Source organism: Schistocerca piceifrons, chromosome 2, assembly GCF_021461385.2.
Source record: "Schistocerca piceifrons isolate TAMUIC-IGC-003096 chromosome 2, iqSchPice1.1, whole genome shotgun sequence".
In the NCBI taxonomy this organism is placed as follows: Eukaryota; Metazoa; Arthropoda; class Insecta; order Orthoptera; family Acrididae; genus Schistocerca; species Schistocerca piceifrons.
Window position 1 is genome coordinate 795,831,833 of NC_060139.1, and position 24,699 is coordinate 795,856,531.

The 24,699-nt window shown below is 39.3% G+C and overlaps 1 protein-coding gene across 1 annotated transcript in view; it reads left to right on the forward strand.

The window, feature by feature from the left end:
- The window catches only part of LOC124777437 (transmembrane protein KIAA1109 homolog), a 527,366-nt gene that overhangs the window by 294,607 nt on the left and 208,060 nt on the right, over positions 1-24,699 (forward strand). Inside the window, exons 47-49 of the mRNA XM_047252842.1 lie at positions 2,788-3,141; positions 12,587-12,864; positions 21,284-21,467. Coding sequence (XP_047108798.1) covers positions 2,788-3,141; positions 12,587-12,864; positions 21,284-21,467 — 816 coding nt within the window. The remainder of the gene's footprint in view (positions 1-2,787; positions 3,142-12,586; positions 12,865-21,283; positions 21,468-24,699) is intronic.

Below are 24,699 nucleotides of genomic sequence, written 5' to 3' on the forward strand. Positions count from 1 at the left end.
GGTGATAAAAGTCTGAATCATATGTGCAGAATGGGCGGATGCAATGTTGTGACAAGCCAAATTTTTGCTGCTCACAGATCTGGTTGTTTGCACCACACAACATTATAGAGGCAACAAAGGACCTCCTGGAAGTATTCTTCTGTGATGATTTGACCTTGTGGAGTATATTCACCTGCACCACCTCATGATAGGCAGAGAAAATGGTCAACATGATATTGCCGCAGACCTGCCATATTTTTCTTTTATTTTTATGTCTCAGGAATCGTGAATGTTTTCTCTGTGGTTACTGAATTTTGTTTTCTGGGAGTTACCCACATCTCATCACTTGCGATCACGGTTTCCAGAAAGTTGAGGTTACTGTTTGCAGTGTCATATATGTCCAGTGCAGTTTCCAAACAGTGTTGCTTCTGATCCATTGTCAGCAGTTTAAATAAGAATTTCACAGACACTCTCCTCTTGCACAAATCATCATTTAGAATTGAATATACTTATTCAATGTTTATCTATAACTTGTTCACGATTTCTTGTCCTGTGACACAATGGTCTTCCATGACCGAAGTCTGCACTTGCTCGGTAACATTTTCATTTTGGTTTGTTGAGGATCTGCCTGGACACAGTTCACTGTCTACTGACATGAGGCCATCTTTGAAACATTTGTACCACTCCTTTATCTGTGACTTGGTGAGTTGTTCATGGTACCATCCCCAAAAAGCCTGTTGAAACTTGGAAATGATTTCTGTGTGGGTGCAGTCAAACTTTTGACAAAATTTGGTGCAATATTGCTGTTCAATTTGTTCCATCGTTTTATGAATTACTGGCATCCAATGAGTGTTAAAAACAGACACTTGCTCGTAGATTGGCTGATAGTGACTAAAGTTTTCTATTGGCGGGAAAAAGTTCACAAGTTGCATATCTCCATATTCTCCAAGTGCACCACATCTCCACCAAAGAAAGTGTCTTGCACTTCAGTTGTTTATGTGGGTAAGAAGAAGATTCAGTACTTTTTGAACATACTGTGTTTGTGTAATCTGCAGCTCAAAAATGGTCTCTGACCAAAACTGGTTGTACATTTAAAAAATAAATTGTTCAACAGCTTCACATGTTACAACATGTCATTTTTACAACACGTAACTAATTGGTGAGTTGAACATATACTTCTGAAATTATAACACATTTTTATGTACACAGAATACATATGAGTTAGTGCGTGGTGGTAATCATTTTATTTAGGCAGTTGGTCCTAAAATACACCACATACATTAGTAACAGAACTGAGGATCCAAAATGTTATTGGATAAATAGTTTCTTGGTTTCCAGATATTTATTTTTCAGCATGAGATGTAGACACAACTGGGTTAAAATGTTATGCCCTTAGTCATTTCTCAGTGAATGAATTGAATGTTCATGTGAAAATCCAAGTTGCAGGACATCTATACCACTGAAACATTTTTTTATGGTGTATCAAGTATCCACAAATCCTAACTACAGCAGAAATTTGCAAGAAACTACCTCGCACAGCACAATATGAACATATGAAAAAACTTGCATTGTCTGTATGGTTCTTTGTAAAACAGTTTTTGTGCACATGGACCAGAGTAACTACATGACTGACAGTTGTGTACAGGACAGGTGCTGCAGCAACAACCAATGAGAGAATGAACTTAGTCACGACTGACATCTGTTCTATTCATTGTTGCAATATTGCTCTGCACTGGTGCAGGTACCACACTGTCAGTTGCAGATGATCCTTCCTGCTGATATTTCAAATTGTTATTCAATTACTTTATTTCTCAGTTCAGCATGTTTAATTTACACAACCCAATATCTCAAACAATATGCATTATTACATAGAAAAGTCATAAGGCTGTTATGATCTTTCAAAGCAAATAGAATAATGTATATTAACAGATGACTGTGTGAATAAATTTGTTGTGCAACCACACTGTTGTAGCTGTCACAGCCATGTTGCATGCATGGTTAATAGTGAATTAATGATATCACTCCTTTCTGTGTTCAACTGTCCTCTGCTGTCAATCACTTTGTTATTTTGATTTAGGTGTAGTTTACACCCTACTTTAAGTTGACAAAACTCCCTAACTGAAAACTCCCTAATAGCTTCTTTTTTGCCACTTCTCACATACTTTTTTGAGACCCTCTTGCTGTTATGTACTTGTGTTAGCATGAAAGCTTTCATCTCACATATTTGCAAATTAGTATTAGCTGTGATAACATATTTTCATCTTCTCAATGCTCAAAAGGCATAACCATGCGGATAATAATTATTTTAGGCAACAGCTTCTGTAACCAGTCAATATGTTGAAACCGCAAATATGTAACACATTGGAGATGAGATACAATTTTATCAATTTGGTATATCATATTCAATTTTAAGTATTTACACAATATTTAGGATGTTGCTGTGGTTGCCTGTGAAAGAAATAAGAACTACATTCAGTGGACTTCAAATTGTTCTTGATGGGTCTGGGCTACTTATAGTAAATTTTGTGTAGGTACATATTAATGTAGATCAGTTGCAGTAACTGCAGTGATAGTGAAATTGTATGACGTATGGGACAAACATCGTAGATAGTAAACAATGTTTGTTTTGTAGCATAATTTTCAGCTGTTAGCATTTATCGCAATCAGTTAGTGTAATAACATACAAAATTATCAAATTATTAGTGGCAATGTCAATAAATACCTGTATTTTACTATGTTGTGTTTATAACTTATTGGTCTGAAACGGTTGTTCACTTAAAGAATACTGACATAATGATCTGTGTACAGGAGCCAACCTGAAGCCAGATGAGTTCATGAACATCACTCAACTGACTTCTATGCCACAGACACCATTGCCAACTCCGGGCATCGTGATGGGGGGTGTAGACAGCCTTTTCAACTCACCCTCCCCTCCCTCCATACATCACCACCACCACCACCATTCCCATGGTCACACTCATCATCATGCTCATACCCACTCCCGCAAACACAGAAAAAAATCCCTTGCACCATCTCATCCTCCTTCGTCATCTCGTGCCAGTATTGTCTTCCCAATTCTCGCTAGTGCCGGAACAAATCCGTTCACTGCTGCAGCATCAGCTGCAACGAGCCAGCGCAGATTTGAAACTGATATAAACATTAGTAAGTACTGTGAGCTGTGTAGAAAAACTGTTGTAGTTTCAGTTTCAGTTTTGTTTATGAAGCATATGAAACCAAACTTTGCAATAGTAGGTACTCATTAGAGGCATGAGCTCTCTTGTAGTAGAATTGAATTGCACTACCATTAGAGTCTTGAGTGTGCCTGTGGTAACAGTTTATTTCAAGAAAATGTTACACTAGATCAGTTACTTTTAACGGCATCAATCCTTTGCATGATATTTCCTCCCTCATTTTATTTATCTGTAGTCATGAGAAGCTGGGTTTTTCATCATCTGGTGTTACCACCAAATTGTAAAAACAGTTTTGAATGACCATGCAGAATCTGAATGAATGGTTTGCATTTCTTGTATATTACAGATCGAGAACTGAAAAATTTCTACTAATGTGTAGCACAAAGAATGTGATAATTGGCAAAGATAGACAAAGAGAATGATAGGCAACTGTTCAATTTCAATTGATTAGCAGAATGGGTGAAAAGCTTCATTTGGTAGGATGGTGTTGCAAGGTTCCGGAATGAATGCACAACATTTATGATAAAAACAAAAAATTTAAAAAAGAAAAAATGAAGGTAAAATACAGAGCAGAGCATGAAAAGCAATTGAGGGTTTCATTTTATTTTCATATGATTTGTTTTTACCAACTCTTTCCTGGTTTACTGCAATTTCCTTTTAAAAATACTGTAGCAGTCAGTAGCTGTAGCCCTCATTATCAGCCTGTATGAAAAGGGAAGGTATCTGGTAGAATTTTGCCCAAAGCATAATTTAATCATTGAAAACACTTGGTTCATGAATTGTGTATAACGGATGGCTGTAATTAAACTTTCCCTTTTTGACACGTAATATGGAAACTAATTACTGTACAAGTACCAAACTTGGTAGTGTTAATGACAAGGAGATGTGGGAGAGAAATAATGCAGAATCAGTTCAGTTGAAATACTTTTAATATGCTGCTTTGGTACATCACATCAGTACACACCGGTACCATTACTGCTACAAAAGGGGCTCAATATGGCACCCATCAGTGTCCAGAAGAGTCTGAAAGCACAGGATTGCATTCTGCACAGCAAAGTGAAGCCTGTCCATAGGTATGCTGGCTACCTCTCTTGATGTACTGGGCTTCAGATCAGCACTTGTGAATGTTCCTCTGGTAAACCCTGTCCACCAGGTAGCCCCACAACCAGAAGTCACAGGGAGTGAGATCAGGTGATTGTGCCAGCCAAGCATTTGGAAATGATTGGCTGATAATTGGATTGTTTCCATATGTGGTTTGGAGAAGCAGGTAAAATTCTTGAGTGTTGTGTGGTAGGACCCCATCTTTCATGAAAAGTGTCGAGTTCAATGTGTCTCTCGCCTGTAGGGCGGGTATGACACGCTGGCGAAACTTATCACAGTAATGCTGGCCAGTCACACTGCACATCTTTAATCCTTGAGTGCTAACCTGTTAAAAAAAAGAATGGGTCAGTGATGAATATTGGCGTGAAGCCACACAATACAGCGACACATTCACCATGCAGTGGAACTTTATGCGCAGTGACTGAAGGTGAAGATCCCCACAGTCGGCAATTCTGTGTGTTCACCTCACCCATCAGAGAAAAATCAGCTTCATCTGTCCATAGGATGGTCCAGGGCCTGCCCTGCTCAACTTCAATCCTTGCGAGAAAATGGAGAGCGAAGTCAACATGTCGTTATGCATCCTGTGGTGTAAGCTGCTGTACAACATGGGTCTTATATGAATACCATTTGAGAATGGTTCAAAGCACCTTCCGTACAGTAGATCATGGGATGTTCAACTGTCATGACTAATCACATGCACTGTCTTGCGATTGGGAATTGCAGTGTTGTCTGCCATAACAACAGCAATTTCATCAACCACCTGTGGTGAAACCACTTGTCAGCATCTTCCTGGAGCGATGCCCGGTTCTCCAGTTGATTCGAACTTCTTCATCATGCTCCGCACAGGTGGAGAAAGAGGACCTTTCCATAATCTTTTCAGCCAGCAATATTCTCGAAGTGCAGCTGCAGCATTACTTTTGTTTTAATTACAGAGCTTCACTGGTAATTCCCTGCTCCTTTTGTCCAAACTCAGGTTGATAGGTCAACAAGAGCACTGCGACTGGTCGGGTGTGTGATATTATGAATCACGATGACTGATCACGGCACCTGGTGGCCTTAGTTGGAACTGGACGGTGGCGCTGTGACACATGGAAATCATGCACCCCATACTGAAGAAATTAATGCTATCACGCTTGGTAATTGTACGGTAATTAGTTTCCGTGCTATAACATGTTAAATAGGGGAAGTTTAGCTATAACCACCCAGTACATGGAGGGTACTGGATACACTAGAAAATTGTGGATGGATTATAAAATGATAAGCCAGAGATTTCGAAACCAGAGTTTAAACTGGAAAACATTTTCATGGAAAAGTTAGGACTCTGATCGTAATTTATTGGTTACAAACTGCAGATGAAAAGTGAAGACATTGCAGAAATGTTGGAAACTGATGGTATGGGAGCTGAATTACCTGGAAGAACAAGAAGTTGTTGGGAGCTTCAAGGGGAGTATTAGGTAACAATTGACTGAACCCGGGAATGGAATACAATAGAAGACGAATGGCCAGCTTCAAGGGTTGACAGCAAACTCAGGAGGGGATAAAATAAGCAAAAGACTAGGCGCAGTAGAAATCCATAGATAATACACTAGATATTCAATTTCATTGATAAAAGGAGAAAATATGAAAATGGTATAAGTAAAAAGTAATACAGACATCAAAAAATGAAATAGGCAGAAAGTGCAGAATGGCTAAGCAGTTATGGCTAGAAGGCAGATTCAAGGCTATTCAAGCATGCATGACCAGGGGAAAGATAGTTGCTACCTACAAGAAAATTAAAGAGGCTTTTAGAGGAAAGAGAAGCAGCTGTATGAATAATAAGAGCTCAGGTGACACTAAGGAAAGAAGCAAAGACTCAAAGAGAGAAACAATACACACATGGGAAATGAGAAATTGGAGGCAACATTAAAAGAAATGGAAGAGGAAATAAATGAAAATGAGATAGGAGATGTGATACTTTGAGAAGAATTTGACAGAACACTGAAGGAACAAAATGGTAACAAGGCACCTAGATTAGATGATTTTCCTTCAGAATTATTTAGGTTTGTGGGAGTGCCATGCTTGACAAAATTATTTCACCTGGTATGTGGTCCACCTTTGGAATGCAATAAAACAGTGACTTAGCATGCATGGATTTGACTAGTATTTGGAAGGTTTCTGAAGATGTGTGGCACCAGATAACTTATTCGTATGTCATACAATTCTGGTAAATTATGAGCCATTGGTTTGTGGGCTTGGAGTGGGCACCCAATAGTGTCCCAGATATATTCCATTGGGTTCAGATCAAGTGATTTTGGTGGCCAAGACATCAGTGTGACTTCACTGTCATGCGCCTCACACCACTGTGCCACAGTTCTGTCCTTGTGACAAGGACAGTTATCCTGATGTGACTCTTCATACTCTCCCGGAGGACATGTTGTAAATCGTCTTCACGAGTTTGCCGCCGGATCACGCTGTGCAAGTTCCACAATATTTCCTCGGAGCAACTGTCCGACATCTTCGGGTGGTTCAACCTTGCAGGTGGCCTGGTACCTAGCCATGTTGGACAGTTGCTCCAAGGAAATATCATGGAATTTGCACGTGATCCGGTGGCAAACCCATAAAGACTATTTATGAGAGTTATCGTGCTGGAAGATGCCATTACCATTGGGGAACTCATCAATCATGAAAGGATGCAGCTGGATGGCAGTGGTGTTCACAAAGTCCACAGCTGCCATGGTGCTTTCCATCAAGTGCTACCATTGGTCCCATATAAGCCCATGTGTATACCCCCATAGCATAATTAAGCCCACTGGACTGAGGGCAGGCAAGGGGCATGTTATGACCAACTGTTCACCTGGATGACTGCTTTTATAGATGTGAATATTGATGTGTTGTAACTAGCAATGTGATTTCTGACCAGGCAGCACATTCCCATTGATCTACAGTCCAATCTGGATGATAAGTGCCCTACTGAAATTGCAGTTGATGATACCATTGAGTCAACATGGGAACACACATGGATGTTCTGTAGAGCTCCATGTTCAGCAAATTGTGCTGAACAGTGTGGTCTGAAACAGTTGGGCCTGTGCCAGCACTGTACTCTGCCATCAGATCTATCCTGCTTTACAGAGTAGGCAGGCTTCCAAGCTCCGCATTCTGTGATGAGATGTGGACACCTATCACCTTCTATTGTCCCACACTCTTATAGGCCTTCAACATTTTTCCATAGATGAACATGAAAGTAAGACACAAACAGCCAACCATATTCATCATTTCTGAGATACTCATCTCCAGGTGCTGGGCACTAACAATCTCCTCTTTGTCAAAGTTACTATGTCAGTGAAATTCCCCAGTTGCAGTCTGTATTTTCACTAGAATCATTCCTCATTTGTCTCTGCTCTGCTTATATATATTCTGTAATGCATCATGTGCCTGCAATGCCATCTGTTGGCATTCAGTCTTGCAGTAGGCAGTGGTCATGCTTTAGCTCATCAGTATGTGAGACATGCGAAATAATCTCAGACTTCAAAAAGAATGTAGTAATTCCACTTACTACAAAGGCAAGTGCTGACAGGTGTGAATATTTCCATACTATCTGTTTAATAATTTATTGTTGCAAATTTGGCTACATTTTTGAAATTATGAAGGTAGGAGGGATGAAATACAGGGAACGAAAGGTTATGTAAAACTAGTACAGAAACCAAACTGCAGAGTCTAAAGACATGAAAGGGAAGCAGTAGTTGAGAAAGGAATGAAACAAAAATGTTATTCAATCTGTAACTTGAGCAGGATGTGAAGGAAATAAAGGAGAAAATTGGAAAGGGAATGAAGTTCAGATAGAGGAAATAAAAATCACCAGGTTTGCAGATGACATTGTAATTCTGTCAAAGATGTCAAAGGACTTGGAAGAGAAACTGAACAGAATGGATGGTGTGGGACAGGTGGGGGATGGGGGTGGGAGGGTGGGGGGAGTTGTAAGATGAGCATCAACAAAAGAAAAAAACTGTAATGGAATGTAGTCGGATTAAATCAGCCAATGATGAGGAAATTAGATTAGGAAATGAGGCAATAAAAGTAGTAGATGAGAGTCGCTGAAGTAGAAGGACTATAAAATACAGACTGACAATATCAAGAAAAGCATTTCAGACAAAGGGGTATCAGTTAACATCAAATATACAAATTTAAATTTTAGGGAGTCTTTTTTGAAGGAGTTTGTTGGGAGTGTAGCCTTGTACAGAAGTGGAACTTGGATTATAAACAGTTTGAACAAAAAGAGAGTAGAAGCTTTAAAATGTGGTGCTAGGGAAGAATGTCGAAGATTAGGTGGGTAGATTGAATAAGTAATGGGGAGCTACTGAATCGAATTGGGGAAAAAAGAAGTCTGTAGAGCAATCTGACTAAGGGATCAGTTGATTATGGACTTTCTTTGGCATGAGTTTAGTAATGAAGAGAAGTGTAAAGGGAAACCAAGGCTCAAATGTAAAAGCAGGTTCAAATGGATGGAGGTTGCATTAGTTAAGCTAAGATGAAGAAACTGGGGCAAATAAGAGAAAGAAACTTGGATCATTTGTCATTGTTAATAAAAGAGCAGAAAATTTTGTAAGATGGGTGACTTATTATCCTCTCAATTTTTCTTTGTCACTTGGTTCCATAATTCTGAATTGCTGGAAACTGCAGCTCTTTGGACATGGTATGTTTGCCAATCTGTTTATTTATTTTAAGTAAGGGACACAACATATACAGCTAGTGATTTTGTTATTCTCTTTTGTGAAGCTTGCAAGCAAGACCACTAAAACACTCATGAAACTCAAGAGAGGATAAGTATTAATGGCAAAACTGGAGAGTTGAATGTTTGAAGAAAGGTAAATGTTACAGATAATTACGATGACTTTTCCTTTCACGTTTAGGATATAGGCATAGCTTTCAGTTCAGTAAGAGTGGTTTCAACACATCTTTTCTCTAATAACCATGATCCTACTGGAGGTAGTATTCCTATGCCTTCCTCCAACCTCTGAATTAACTTACCCTGCCAGTTATTGGGGGAACTACGGTTTGAAGAACTCTGAAGCACAATGTAACTTAATGTTTTCAGTGTGTGCAAATCATTGTTAGAAATGAAACAAGTTATAAATGAGAGGGGAAAAAACCTAGGACTGACTGAGGATTGAACCCCAAACTATTGGATTTATAATCTGACACTGATCCTTTCAACCTCAAAGCGACATTCCTTAAATCTTTGCTTATGATTTCTATAGTGAAAAAGAATCCTGTGGTTGAAGACAGAAGACTCTTTTAGTATAAAAATTTGCTTATGTGTCAATTAAGAGTTGTAAATGTTTATTGGGTGCCATTTTTAAACTAACATTAGCTGTTATTATCTCTCCTAATAATTTCAATGTTAATGTTGTCTAAGCCTATTCAAATGATACCTCAAATGATTTGGCAATATTAAAGGAAAGAGGTTAGATATCTTTGCTACATTTTTTTAAAAATTTCAGTAGAATGATATTGCAATTTTATTGAAGTTAATATGATGTATGTGTGATGACTTAGTGAATTTCCTCATATGTACTGGAGTTGATATATTTCATATAGTGTCAGCATGTTCAAACATATGAAAATGCTGATTACACAAAGCTTGCTATTTTCTACAAAGAATATACTGCGCTATATCAGACCTATGGTGCACTAGTTCTTGTTTTATTACTGCTGTGCTTAAGTATGCTTATAAAATGTTTGTGTATGGTACTAATGTTCCTTTTAATTTAAAGCATGTAGACATTTTTACATATGTTTGTCACATATATAAAATCAGATGTATATTTTTGTGAAAAAGTGACATTTTGTTGGGAGACAGTGATTGACACTTTATTTTACCTTTCTTTTTTGGAAACACTTAAAATTTTTATACTGTATTGGCCACTATTAGCCACCATTATAACTGTTGAAGTGTCACCACGATGGTCCCCAAGAAATGCTTTGTCCGAAGTATGTGTTGAGGACCATCCTGATGCTGCTATAGTTGTGCGAATGATGGCAAATACTGGCTAATGCTTTAAAACTTTTAAGTGATTGTGTTAAAGAAAATATTAATTGTAAAATTATTTGTTTGTGTCACTCATTAAAGCACAATAACTATGAAAATCAGTAATTCCTGATATAGAAGACATCAATTACCTACTATATTAAAAAAAATATCCCTTTTGAGGATGTGGATTCCTAAGTGCTATTAAGTAAAAAACATTTGTAATGTATTAACAAATTTGTTGGTAGCTGAGTGCTTAGTGTAATAGGATTTTAATCATGAAGTCTCTGATTTTATAGTAGCTGGTGACCATTTTTTGCACTATATTTAAAATTCCATATACATATTTAGAAATGGGTATGTTAATTAACAAATATTGAATCATAATTTTTAAAATAAAAAGTAATGTCTGTATATTTTCAATTACTGGTATTAAGAAAATACTATTATTTACAATAAATTAAAATTTCGTACAAAAATGTGAAACTTCAGATAGAAAATCAAGTATTTATTTCTAGAAATTGAATAATTTTATGGGTGTATTAATTTTGTTTTTGCATTTAACAAAAAAACATTTTGTGTATCTCTATCAATTTATTATACAATTAAGCAATTAAAAGTAAAAACATTACTTTTTATTAAAAAATTATGATTAAATATTTGTAAATTATCATTTCTGTTTTGTTATGAACATGGAATTTTTAAAAAAGTAAGAAAAAGGTATACTGCTTGCGAGATTTAAGCTATCAACTTTATGATTATTGTGTCATACTGCTTTAAGAAATTGATGCCTGGCCACCACCCTTTGAGCATTTCAAGCAACTTTGCAAAGTATTGGAATAAATAACTAATAGCAACATTTGTAGAGGTAAAAGAGGAACCTTTGATGAAAAAGAATTATTGGTTATCATTAGTTTAGTCATAATAACTGGTACTTTGCTGTGAATACGACAAACTGTTATTGATATGACAAGAACAATTTTATACTCTTTGATGTATACCTTGTGATTCTTACTCCACCGTGGTATATAACATTATAAAAAGACACAGGCAGACAGTGTTTGTTGGTAATGAGGATCACCCTGTGGCTAAACATGCCTTGGTGCACAGCCAGCACATCTTGGCACAGTGTTACACTGTCCGGGTTATCTGGATACTTCCCACCAACACCAACCTATCCGAACTCCGGAGATGGGAACTTGCCCTTCAGTATATCCTCTCTTCTCGTCATCCGCCAGGCCTCAATCTCCGCTAATTTCGAGTTGCCGCCACTCATACCTCACCTGTCTTTCAACAACTTCTTTGCCTCTACACTTCTGCCTCTACTGACATCTCTGCCCAAACTCTTTGTCTTTAAATATGTCTGCTTGTGTCTGTATGTGTGGATGGATATGTGCGTGTGTGCGAGTGTATACCTGTCCTTTTTTCCCCCAAAGGTAAGTCTTTCCGCTCCCGGGATTGGAATGACTCCTTACCCTCTCCCTTAAAACCCACTTCCTTTCGTCTTCCCCTCTCCTTCCCTCTTTCCTGATGAGGCAACAGTTTGTTGCGAAAGCTTGAATTTTGTGTGTATGTTTGTGTGTCTATCGACCTGCCAGCGCTTTCGTTCGGTAAGTCACCTCATCTTTATATATATATATATATATATATCAGGTCGACAGACACACAAACGTACACACAAAATTCAAGCTTTCGCAACAAACTGTTGCCTCATCAGGAAAGAGGGAAGGAGAGAGAAAGACGAAAGGAAGTGGGTTTTAAGGAAGAGGGTAAGGAGAGGAGTCATTCCAATCCCGGGAGCGGAAAGATTTACCTTGGGGGAAAAAAGGACGGGTATACACTCGTGCGCACACACACACATGTCCATCCACACATATACAGACACAAGCAGACATGTGTGGTGGCCACAGTGGCATGTGTTTCACTCTTGCACCAGTATTATAAGCTGCATGCACTTCTATATCTCCTTTTTAACTTCATTCCATACTTAACTACAAATTTATCATACTTTTGAACTATGTTGTTTCCTGGTTCTTATTTATTCTTTTTCCTTACACTGATGCTCCACACACAATGTGTGTAATTTAGTGAATATTTTATGACATGAGTTTCTGTTTGCTAAACCAGCTTACCAAATATGGAAACAGTTATTTTCTGAGACAAGGTGAATCTATTTGTAAAAAAAGAATAAAAAAGAAGAAAGAATGGCCTTAACAGACTTTGCCTTTAGCTAACCAATTAATAAATATTATTTGTGTTTTATATAGTGCTGTGAATGTAATCAGTGAGAACTTTGTGCTGTAATAATTAGGTTATGGACCACTGCGTGAAGAAAGGCTGCCACATGTGGGCTCCAACCAGAGCATTTATTCTGGAGGTGGTGTGGCAGGTCATGGCGGAAGTGGCAAGGCTCATTCTACAACAAGCCTAGACAACAATTTTTCACCAACGGGAGCAAACACTTCTTCTGCACCAGGACGGCAAAGTATAAAAGAAGCTGGGGAAGACCTTTATAGCTGGATGGCAAAACAGCAAGATTTTATGAAAACATCTTCAGAAACTCAGCAGAATTTGCGTACAGGAAACTGGGTAAGATTGTTGGATGAATACTTCATATCTGGAAAATGGAAGATGTGATGTATCAGAAGAACATGTACTTACATATTTTCTGAGTTACTGTCATGTAAAACACTGTGAATTTTAAACTGTCCCTCTTAAACAGTATAATAATGTTAAGCATCTTTTATGATTTTGGTTTACTACCTACAATCAAAAGAAAATGAGAAAGGCACCCACATGTTTCCGAGGTTATTATGGTACATTGTAGAAGTTTTGCTCTGAAGCCCTTACCCATCTCCATACAGTCCTGATCTCTCACCATGGGATTTCCATATATCTGGAGCCCTTAAGAAAGACATTTGTGGCCGTCGATTTGCTTCGGGCAGAGAGATGCACACCTGGGTACAATGATGGTTCCATATGCAACTGCAAACTTCTTCCATGAAACCAGTGACCATCTTGACTCAAGTGTAAATGTATTAACAGTTATAGCAGTTGCTTTTGGAAAAATAAACAGTTTATTTGCGCCTTTTTTCATCTCTCTCATTTTCATTGACAGACCTTATACAGGCCGAGTCAAAAGTCCTTGGACACATTCACAAGTTAGAAGATTAAAGGGAAAATTGAAATGTGATGATGGGAACATAGATTTGATGTGGGGCCACAACTTTTGGAGTGAATGTCATTCATGGCCACCATCTTGAAATCTACCATTTTGGATTCAAGTCATTTTTTTAAATGGGAATGGTGGTGTATGACACATCAAATAACACTCGCTTGAACTCTGGAATTTAGTGGTGTAATTTGTTTTTGTCTATCTTGTACAGTTTAGAGGTTATTAATGTTCAAAGTTGGGAAATTACTACAGTTGTGCATTGCACGGGATGGACAACACGTAGAACATGTGTTGTAGCAGACGGTATGAAGGTTATTTCTCAACTTTGAACATTAATAACCTCTAAACTGTTCAAGATAGACAAAAACAAATTACATCACTCAATTCCTGAGCTCAAGCGAGTGTTATTTGATGTGTCAAACACCCCTCTTTCCATTTAAAAAAATGACTTGAATCCAAAATGGCGGATTTCAAGATGGCTGGCCATGAATGACATTCACTCCAAACGTTGCAGCGCCACGTCAGACGTATGTTCCCATCTTCACATTTCAATCTTCCAACTTATGAAGGTGTCCAAGGACTTTAAACTCGCCCTGTATTTAACAGCAGCAATGTCCATGTTATTTCATTCTTTTATCCCTAGCTCACAAAGGGAGACCTCTTGTTTGCAGTCATGATTTAGTATCCATCAGTTATTGGTTGAAGTTGTTGTCAAACAATGATATCTCATAATGTGTCACTTACAGTTTTTCATTAGCACTGCTTACATTTTTATTGTAATGAATACAGTGGAACCTCACTTTATAAGCACCTCCCATTATATGCAATTCACATAACGAGCAAAACAAATTGTAAAAAAATGACTCACTTAACAAGTGATGTTTTGCATAACGAGTGATGACGATTTAGTGTGACATCATCAGCCATTCACATGCCGTGGGAGAAACAGTCAACCATATGATCACCTTTCATTGTCGGCTGCGGCATATGAACAATGTCTTTAGTATGTACTGCAGTCTGGGCTTAGCGCTCTTTCTGCTACCATCTTAGTACAGCTTGTGATCTCACATTTTCCTAAACTTGCTTTCACTCCATGTTTTTTTGTGTGAAAATTTTGATAACCTTCACAGAAATGTCCTCAAAGGAAAAGCCGCAAGAAGACAACCATAAGAGAAAGAAAATGACCTTAGAAATGAAATTTAAAATCATTGAAAATTGTGAATGTGGTGTGAGCATTGGTGATTTAACATGCACATATAATCGGTCTATGTCAACTATTTGCACTATCTTCAAGAACAACGACAAGATTACGAAGATAGATGGTTCAAAGGGAGTGACTAGACTGCCTAAACAACGGGTTCATATTCTGGACGATGTCAAAAGGTTGCTCCTTCTATGGATAAGCAATTGCAAGGGGACACTACTAATGAGAACAACACTTTTGAGGAGGTGAGAATGATTTTTGACGACACCGTTAGGAAGATGCCAGCATCATCAGCAGCCGAAGAAGAGTTTAAGGGAAGCTGTGGGTGGTTTGAGAAGTTTAAGAGAAGACTCTGCATCCACAGCATTGTGAGGGATGGCGAAGCAGCCTGCTCCAACACAGTGGCAGCAGAGAATTTCAACAGCAACTTCAAGATGCTTGCAGGTTCTGAGGGTTATCTGCCACAACAGGTTTTCAATTGTGATGAGATGGGTCTATTCTGGAAAAAGATACCAAAGTGTACCTTTATAACAGTAGAGGAGAATGCATTGCCTGGTTACAAGCCAGTGAAAGACTGTCTTGCACTGATATTTTGTGCCGATGCATGCGGCAATTTGAAAATTAAACCATTGCATGTTTACCATTCAAAAACTCTATGAACCTTCAAGAAATGTAAAGTTCTGAAGAGTAGGTTAAATGTGACGTGGAGTTCCGACTTCGGCGACGTGATCTTTTTTTGTGATTGGATCAATGAAGTGTTTGGTCTTTCAGTAGAAAGACCACTTCCTTGAAGAATTTCACTTCATGGAGATCCAATTTCTGCCTCCCAACACCACTCAGTTACTCCAGCTTATGGACCAGCAGATTGTTTCTATCTTTAAGAAGCTCTACACTGGACCACTCTTTGTGCAGTGCTTTGAGTTGACGGAAGCTAACAGTTTCATTCTCAGAGAATTTTGGAAATATCACTTCAACATCTTTGCTGCAACAAGATGATTGAAAAGGCGTGTGCCGGCCGTGGTGGGCCCGCGGTTCTAGGCGCGCAGTCCGGAACCGCGCGACTGCTACGGTCGCAGGTTCGAATCCTGCCTCGGGCATGGATGTGTGTGATGTCCTTAGGTTAGTTAGGTTTAAGTAGTTCTAAGTTCTAGGGGACTGATGACCACAGCTGTTAACTCCCATAGTGCTCAGAGCCATTTGAACCATTTTTGAAAAGGCGTGGGAGGGGTTACCAAGGGAACTCCCACTTCTGCTTGGAAGAAGCTTTGGCCAGAGTGCATTGTTGAACATGACTCTGAGGCATTTGAGTCACTACTTGTCAAGCCTGTAGTCAACAAGATAGTGTCTTTGGCCAAGAGCAAGAGACTAGAAGTGGATAACAATGATATCAATGAGCTTGTGGAAGGTCACAGCCAAGAAATGACAAACGAAGAGTTTATAGGATTATAGTGTGTTTCACAGCAGGACGAGGAGGAGGAGGAGGAGGTGGTGGTGGTGGTGGTGGCGGTGGTGGTGGTAACAGCAAAGCACCAATCTTCTGGTCCAATAAGAGAAATTCTGATGGCTTGGGAATCAGTTGCATCGTACATTGAAAATCATCACTGCAGTAAAAATCATCACCCCAATAAAGCAGTGGCTACGTGCACTACAAATTTATTTGACGATAATGCTGTGTTGCATTTTTGCCAAGTGTTGAAGCATTGGCAGAAACAAAAGACTGTAGATACCTTCCTAGTAAAAATAAATAAATAAATAAAAATAGTCATCTGTTGTGAATAATAAAGTACATAATACTGTAAGTATAATTTTCTTTGAATAAATGGAATTAATAAGATAAAACTTTTAGTACTTTTTCTGCATGGAGTGCACTATCATATTTTACATCAATTTATAAGGAATAAATTGTTTTGAGTAATGAGTGTTTTGTACTACAAGTAAGGTTCTAGAACGAATTATGCTCACTTTGTGAGGTTCCTCTGTGTAGCGTAAGATCGCTTGTTGGTGTGATGCGCGATGTTTACTGCCTCTAACTTAATAATATAAGCATTAAATTTCATTTAAGTGTCAATCTTCACAATGTTTTCTATGTTATGGATCGTATTGGAAATCTGTCACGTTTTAGGTGTACCACTCAGCTGTCTTCCTGTACAAAGACTACTTTATAACAGCTGATGACTACTGTAGCCTTAATGATTCTCTCTCTCTCTCTCTCTCTCTCTCTCTCTCTCTCTCTCTCTCTCTCTCTTTCTTTCTTTCTTTCTTTCTCTGGTTTTCCCTTTATTATTTTTATTTTATTTATTGGTGAAAGTTAGTGGGTCTTAACATATAACACGGAAACAATCTAAATAGAATGAATCTTTTATTCTGTAGGGGAATGTGTACCATTTCAAACTTTCTGGTAGATTAAAACTGTGTTCCGGATTGGGACTCGAACCCTGAACCTGGCCTTTTGCGGACAGCACCTACCAATTGAGCTATCCAGGCAGGACTCACAGTAAGCCATCATAGGTTTATTTCCACCAGTAATTCTGTCCTAAACTTCACAGAAATTCTACATACCTTGCACGAGAAAGGATATTGCAGAGAAATAGTGTAGCCACAACCTAGAGAATTGATTCCAGAATGAATCTTCCACTCTGCAGAAGTGTGTACAATGTTTTGAAACTTCCTGATAGAAAAACCTGTTTGCTGGACTGGGACTTGAGCCTGGAATCTTGCATTTCAGGGTACGAGCATTGTCCACAAAGGTTGAGGACCATTTCTCCATAATAAGTTCTTTTGCAGTGATTATAGCTTGCAAGGTAAGTGGGAAAATTTCTGTAAAATTTGGAAGGTAGAATATCAGGCACAGGCAGAAGTAAAGCTTTGAGGATGAGTCATGAGTCCTTCCAGAGAACTCTGTCGGTAGAGCACTTACCTGCAAAAGGCAGAAGTCTGAGGTTAGAGCACTGATGTGGCATACAGTTTTAACCTATGAGGAAGTTTCAGCTGAAGTAGCTTTCTTTAAAACAAGACTTCATATGTTGTTATTATCTTTTGGTTTAGAGAATTGGGAATGTTGAAAGAAGATTTAGATCTGAAGATTTCTAAGTGAAAAAAGCATTTTTATAGGATATTAAAGTTAAAAACAGAAACCAAAACCTTTGGCAAAGTGACAGAAGCAAATAGGTTTTGGGTGAAACAACTAACATCTGTAATTACAGTATGATTAACAAGCAATGGTGGTTCGAGCAGGACAAGGCATGGATGGTGATAGCAGTGTTGCAGGTTCCAAGTGACTGTTGCAGTATGCGTGTACAAGTGCTTTGCACTTGGTAAAAATGTCTGTCATGCAAATTATGTCTCTTGATTGCTTATGTAGATTTTATCGCTCAACACCCTCATCAGTGGTGACAACTCACAACAAATTGAATAAAAAATCACTACATAACTCTTTATGATCACGTTTCATTCTCCCACTGACTATAATGTTCACTGCAAAATGCATAGAACACTACTGAATGCTCATTGGTTGTTGGAAAATAGATGGTGTCAGGTGCGCAGAACAAGCCTAAACTCGACTGTCATTGTTCGTGACTCAAGCTACAGATACAGTAGAGCGTCGATTATTCGAACGTCGGTCAACTGAACAACCGCTTAACCGAACAACCGCTTAACCGAACTGTGTACTCTCCCGCACCCGTTACTCTCCCACCCTACCGTCCATCATCCCCCTCACTCCCAAACCAAGTTTCCCACAGTAGTCGCCGCACTGGGCCACCGCTGGCGGAACATTGCTTCTAATGGGGCCTTCACAAGGCACTGCTGACTGGCCAAGCTGCCAGTCGCTGTGTTTCAACAATCAGCACACTTCTGTTGGCTTGGCACTGGCAGTAGAAGTAGCGGCAGTATCAAAGCTGTTCACAGCAACAGCTGCACCAGCTTAGAATTGAGGCATGCCACTCCGCGCAGTTTGAAGGATTGCGCACCCCCAAGAAGAGCTTCTCACGGTGCAAACAGTCACCTTCTGTTCTCTGTTACAACCACTTGTGTGCGGCTGCGTGAAGAAGTGAACTTGACCATACAAAATGCTTAAACGTAAACATGTTGTCCTTTCTATGAGGGACAAGTACGAGATTATTAAAAGGTTAGAAGAAGGTGAATCTGCAACCACTTTATCCAATGAGTAAAAGGTGCGGAAATCGACAATTACGGATATAAAAAAAACAAAAGACGAGCATAGCAAATTTTATAGCTATGCTTGATTCTACTGGTGGATCAACAAGCCGTAGAACTATGAAGCTCGCCACTAACACAGATCTAGATGATGCTGTTTACAAGTGGTTTACACAAAAGAGATCGGAAGGAGAACCTATCTCAGGTCCCATTCTGTGTGAGAAGGCAATGCAGTTCAACGAAAAACTTGGAGGGCTTTCGAACTTTAAAGCAAGCTCAGGCTGGTTAAAACGCTTCAAGTCAAGACACGGCATTCGTGAGCTTACAATACAGGGAGAAAACTGTCGGCTGATTCTTCAGCAGCTGATTCTTTCAAAGTCAAACTAAGGGACGTAATAAGTACGTGACTTAGCTGCTAGTAAGCGTGTAGGCTTGCTTAGACAGACCAAAATAAAGGATTTTTTTCAAACGTTAATTTTGTATACTGTGTGTATTGTTCATGCAAAATGCGTATGTAATATGTATATATTTTTGTTTAATAAACTGTGCCACATACTATATATTCCTACTGAAGTTTCTTTGTATGTTACTTTGTAATATTAAAAGAGATGCCTGTTTTTATGGATAAATTTACTGTACAGTACTTCTTTTTGGCAAATAAACATGTACAGTTCGATTATCCAAACAAACCAGTTTTCCGAACACCCATGTCCCCCAATTACTTCGGATAATCGATGCTCTACTGTATTTGTAAACATATTTTATAGGAAATCTCAGTGGAAGAGGTGTTGAACAGTCTTTCACTTAGAAAATTGTAACAATTAGCAGAAATTTTGGACAAAGACCAGCTTCTGAGTATGCGTGTGGGCGCGCGTGTGCGCCCCCCCCCCCCCTCACACACACACACACACACACACACACACACACACACACACACACACACACACACACACACACAGAGAGAGAGAGAGAGAGAGAGAGAGAGAGAGAGAGAGAGAGAGAGAGAGTGTGTTCGCAATATCACCTCACAAATAGCATAATCTACCAACTCCATACTGCTACCTCGAAGTACTCATACCCACAAAACCTTCTTTGAACTTCTGCACCAACCTCTCATAATTGCAAAACTTTGGTCTGTTGACATGATACACTTGTAACTCTAGTCCCAAAGTCATAACACACCTAGAAACAGTTGTTAAGCTCTCTTCAAAAAATGGCAGTTCCACTTTTTAAGAAGCTGCTCATCACAGTTGGGCTGTGTTGGTGCACAGTTAAGACTGTATAGAGATGTGTAAACAGGCAGAATACTGTGTTGCGGTCGTCAACACCTAACAAGTCAACAAGTATCTGGTGCAGGTGTTAGATTGGTTACTGCTGCTACAATGGCAGACTTTAAAGATTTAAGTGAGTTTGAACGTGCTGTTATAGTCTGCGCACGAGTGTTGGGACACAGCATCTCCAAGGGAGCGATGAAGTGGGGATTTTCCATATGACTATTTCACAAGTGTACCGTGAATATTAGGAATCTGTAAAACATCAAATCTCGGACATCTCTGTGGGCGGAAAAAGATCCTGCATGAACGGGACCAACGACGACTGAAAAGAATCATTCACTGTGACAGAACTGCAACCATTCTGCAGATTGCTGCAGATTTCACTGCTGGGCCATCAACAAGTGTTAACATGCGAACCATTCAACCAAACATCATCAATGTGGGCTTTCGCAGCCAAAAGCCCACTCATGTACCTTAATGACTGTATGACACAAAGCTTTACGCCACACATTGGCTCGTCAACATCAGCATTGTACTGTTGCTGACTGGAAACGTGTTGCCTGGTGACATGAGTCTCGTTTCAAATTGTATCGAGCAGATGGTTGTGTGCGGGTATGGAGACGACCTCATGAATCCATGGACCCTGCGTGGCAGCAGGGGACTGTTTGAACTGGTGGAGCCTCTGTAATGGTGTGGGGTGTGTGCAGTTGGAGTGATGTGGGACCCCTGATATGTCTACATACAATACCCCCCTCGTATTGTTACAGATTTATGGACAGCTGTGCAGGATTCATGGTGTCAATTCTCTCCAGTTCTACTTCAGGCATTAGTCGTATCCATGCCACGTTATGTTGCGGCACTTCTGCATGCTCATGGGTGCCCTACATGATATTAGACAGGTGTACCAGTTTCTTTGGCTTTTCAGTGTATCATTAAGTATTTTCTATAGCAGCTTGATGTGTGGTGCATAGACACACATTATAGACAGCAGTAATAATTTGTGTTACATGTGTCTATGCACTACACATCAGTCTGCTGTAGGTGGGGTGGTGTTTGTGTGTTATTCCAACCAGAAATTTCAGTCATTGGGATTATGTATTTTCTGCTGATTATACATGGAAAGTAAATTAAAAACAAGATTTTTACAGGAATCATTTTGCAAAATAATATTTTTTTTTTTTTTTTTTTTTTCCACTTCAGGAATCTCGTATCAATACAATGACCACAGATGATACACTGGAGGATCCTGAATATCAGAGTGGAGCAGGATATAGTTTATATCCAATGCATGACTCCCTGCGTCTCTTGGATGCTCACCTGATATTTGAACCTCTCTTGGCTTGCCTGGGAGTAATGCCTCAGCAGATGATAAGCAATCTCAGTGGTATGTAAATTTGTTAAACATTATTGACAATGTTTTTAATAAAATTTAAGCTTTAATTGTGTAAAATTTGTCATGTTATTAACTGATGCAAATAGAACTGAGTGTGGTGTCATAGTGGTCAGCAAACTGGACTCACGTTTGGGAGGACAGTAGTTCAAAACCCCATCCGGCCCTCCAGATGTAGGTTTCCCATAATTTTCCTAAATCACTTCAGATAATTGCCAGGATTGTTCCTCTGCAGAGGACATGGCCAGTTTCCTTCCACTATCCTTTCGTAATCCGAGCTTGTCTCCATATCTAATGATCTTGCTGTCAACAGAACGTTACAGTCTAATCTTCCTTCTTTCCATTTATGCGTGAAAGGATTTTATTTATAAACTTAATGATTCATCCTCATCTGTAGAGGGCTTGTGGCTTCAGATTACTGCACACAGTGATTCACAATTGACTGAAGTGAAGTTTTGTTGCAAGCTACATGCACACCAGGCCTTCAAGTCACCTTTTTTTTTTTAAGCACACTTGACTGTTATTGTTTATCACAAACTATTGCTACTGTACCTCAGTTGAAGACTTGTGCACTCTCTTCAGTTCCAAAATAGATGCCATTTGGCCTACAGCCTGCCTCTCTTAGACTTAAATTGTTGTTTTTTTTTAAGGCAGTCTCTACTGTTTCTCTGTAAAGCCACTTGCAGTACCTACTTGTGGCTGCCAGGATGTGTATGGTGGTGGGCAGGTGTATATGGGTACTGTTAATAGGGAGTCCAACAGTGTATTGAGCAGCATAATTGCGGTTGGGAAAGATAAGAAATAGATATATCATCCATACCGGAACACATTTTGAGAGCAGGAAACCACTAAATTTGATTTGATAAGACTCAGTTCTGGGCAGTCACAAAATTGCACTGTACCAGGTTGTACAAAGCAGTATAAAATTTTATTGATATAGTGTTCCCTCCAATGAACCATGGACCTTGCCGTTGGTGGGGAGGCTTGTGTGTGTCAGCGATACAGATGATCGTACCATAGGTGCAATCACAACGGAGGGGTATCTGTTGAGAGGCCAGACAAACATGTGGTTCCTGAAAAGGGGCAGCAGCCTTTTCAGTAGTTGCAGGGGCAACAGCCTGGATGATTGACTGATCTGGCCTTGTAATACTAACCAAAATGGCCTTGCCGTGCTGGTACTGCGAATGGCAGAAAGCAAGGGGAAACTACAGCCGTAATTTTTCCCGGGGGCATGCATCTTTCCTGTATGGTTAAATGATGACGGCGTCCTCTTGTGTAAAATATTCCGGAGGTAAAATAGTCCCCATTCAGATCTCCGGGCGGGGACTACTCAAGAGGACGTTGTTATCAGGAGAAAGAAAACTGGCGTTCTATGGGTCGGAGTGTGGAATGTCAGATCCCTTAATCGGGCAGGTAGGTTAGAAAATTTAAAAAGGGAAATGGATAGATATAGTGGAATTAGTGACGTTTGGTGGCAGGAAGAACAAGACTTTTGGTCAGGTGAATACAGGGCTATAAATACAAAATCAAATAGGGGTAATGTAGGAGTAGGTTTAATAATGAATAAAAAAAGTAGGGGTGTGTGTAAGCTACTACAAACATCATAGTGAACACATTATTGTGGACAAGATAGACACGAAGCCCACACCTACTACAGTAGTACTAGTTTATATGCCAACTAGCTCTACAGATGATGAAGAAATTGATGAAATGTATGATGAGATTAAAGAAATTATTCAGGTAGTGAAGGGAGATGAAAATTTAATAGTAATTGGTGACTGGAATTTGATAGTAGGAAAAGGGAGAGAAGGAAATATAGTAGGTGAATACGGATTGGGGGTAAGAAATGAAAGAGGACCCCGTTTGGTAGAATTTTGCACAGAGCATAACTTAATTATAGCTAACACTTGGTTCAAGAATCATAAAAGAAGGTTGTATACATGGAAGAATCCTAGGGATACTGATAGGTTTCAGGCAGACAGAGATTTAGGAACCAGGTTTTAAATTATAAGACATTTCCAGGGGCAGATGTGGACTCTGACCACAATCTATTGGTTATGAACTGTAGATTAAAACTGAAGAAATGGATCAAGTAGGTAAAAAGACGAGGGCTAGTAGAAATCCTTGGGTAACAGAAGAAATATTGAATTTAATTGATTAAAGGAGAAAATATAAAAATGCAGTAAATGAAGTAGGCAAAAAGGAATACAAACGTCTCAAAAATGAGATCGACAGGAAGTGCGAAATGGCTAAGCAGGGATGGGTAGGGGACAAATGTAAGGATGTAGAGGCTTATCTCACTAGGGGTAAGATAGATACTGCCTACAGGAAAATTAAAGAGACCTATGGAAAAAAGAGTATCACTTGTATGAACATCAAGAGCTCAGATGGAAATCCAGTTCTAAGCAAAGAAGGGAAAGTAGAAAGGTGGGAGGAGTATATAGAGGGTCCATACAAGGGCGATGTACTTGAGGACAATATTATGGAAATGGAAGAGGATGTAGATGATGATGAAATGGGAGATACGATACTGCGTAAAGAGTTTGACAGAGCACTGAAAGACCTGAGTCGAAACAAGGCCCCGGGAGTAGACAACATTCCATTAGAATTACTGATGGCCTTGGGAGAGCCAGTCCTGACAAAACTCTACCATCTGGTGAGCAAGATGTATGAGACAGGCGAAATACCCTCAGACTTCAAGAAGAATATAATAATTCCAATCCCAAAGAAAGCATGTGTTGACAGATGTGAAAATTACCCAACTATCAGTTTAATAAGTCACAGCTGCAAAATACTAACGCAAATTCTTTACAGACAAATGGAAAAACTGGTAGAAGCCGACCTCAGGGATGATCAGTTTGGATTCCGTTGAAATATTGGAACATGTGAGGCAATACCGACCTTACGACTTATCTTAGAAGAAAGATTAAGGAAAGGCAAACCTACGCTTCTAGCATTTGTAGACTTAGAGAAAGCTTTTGACAATACTCCCTTTCAAATTCTAAAGGTGGCAGGGGTAATATACAGGGAGCGAAAGGCTATTTACAATTTGTACAGAAACCAGATGGCAGTTACAAGAGTCGAGGGGCATGAAAGGGAAGCAGTGGTTCAGAAGGGAGTGAGACAGGGTTGTAGCCTCTCCCTGATGTTATTCAATCCGTATATTGCTCAAGCAGTAAAGGAAACAAAGAAAAATTTGGAGTAGGTATTAAAATTCGTGGAGAAG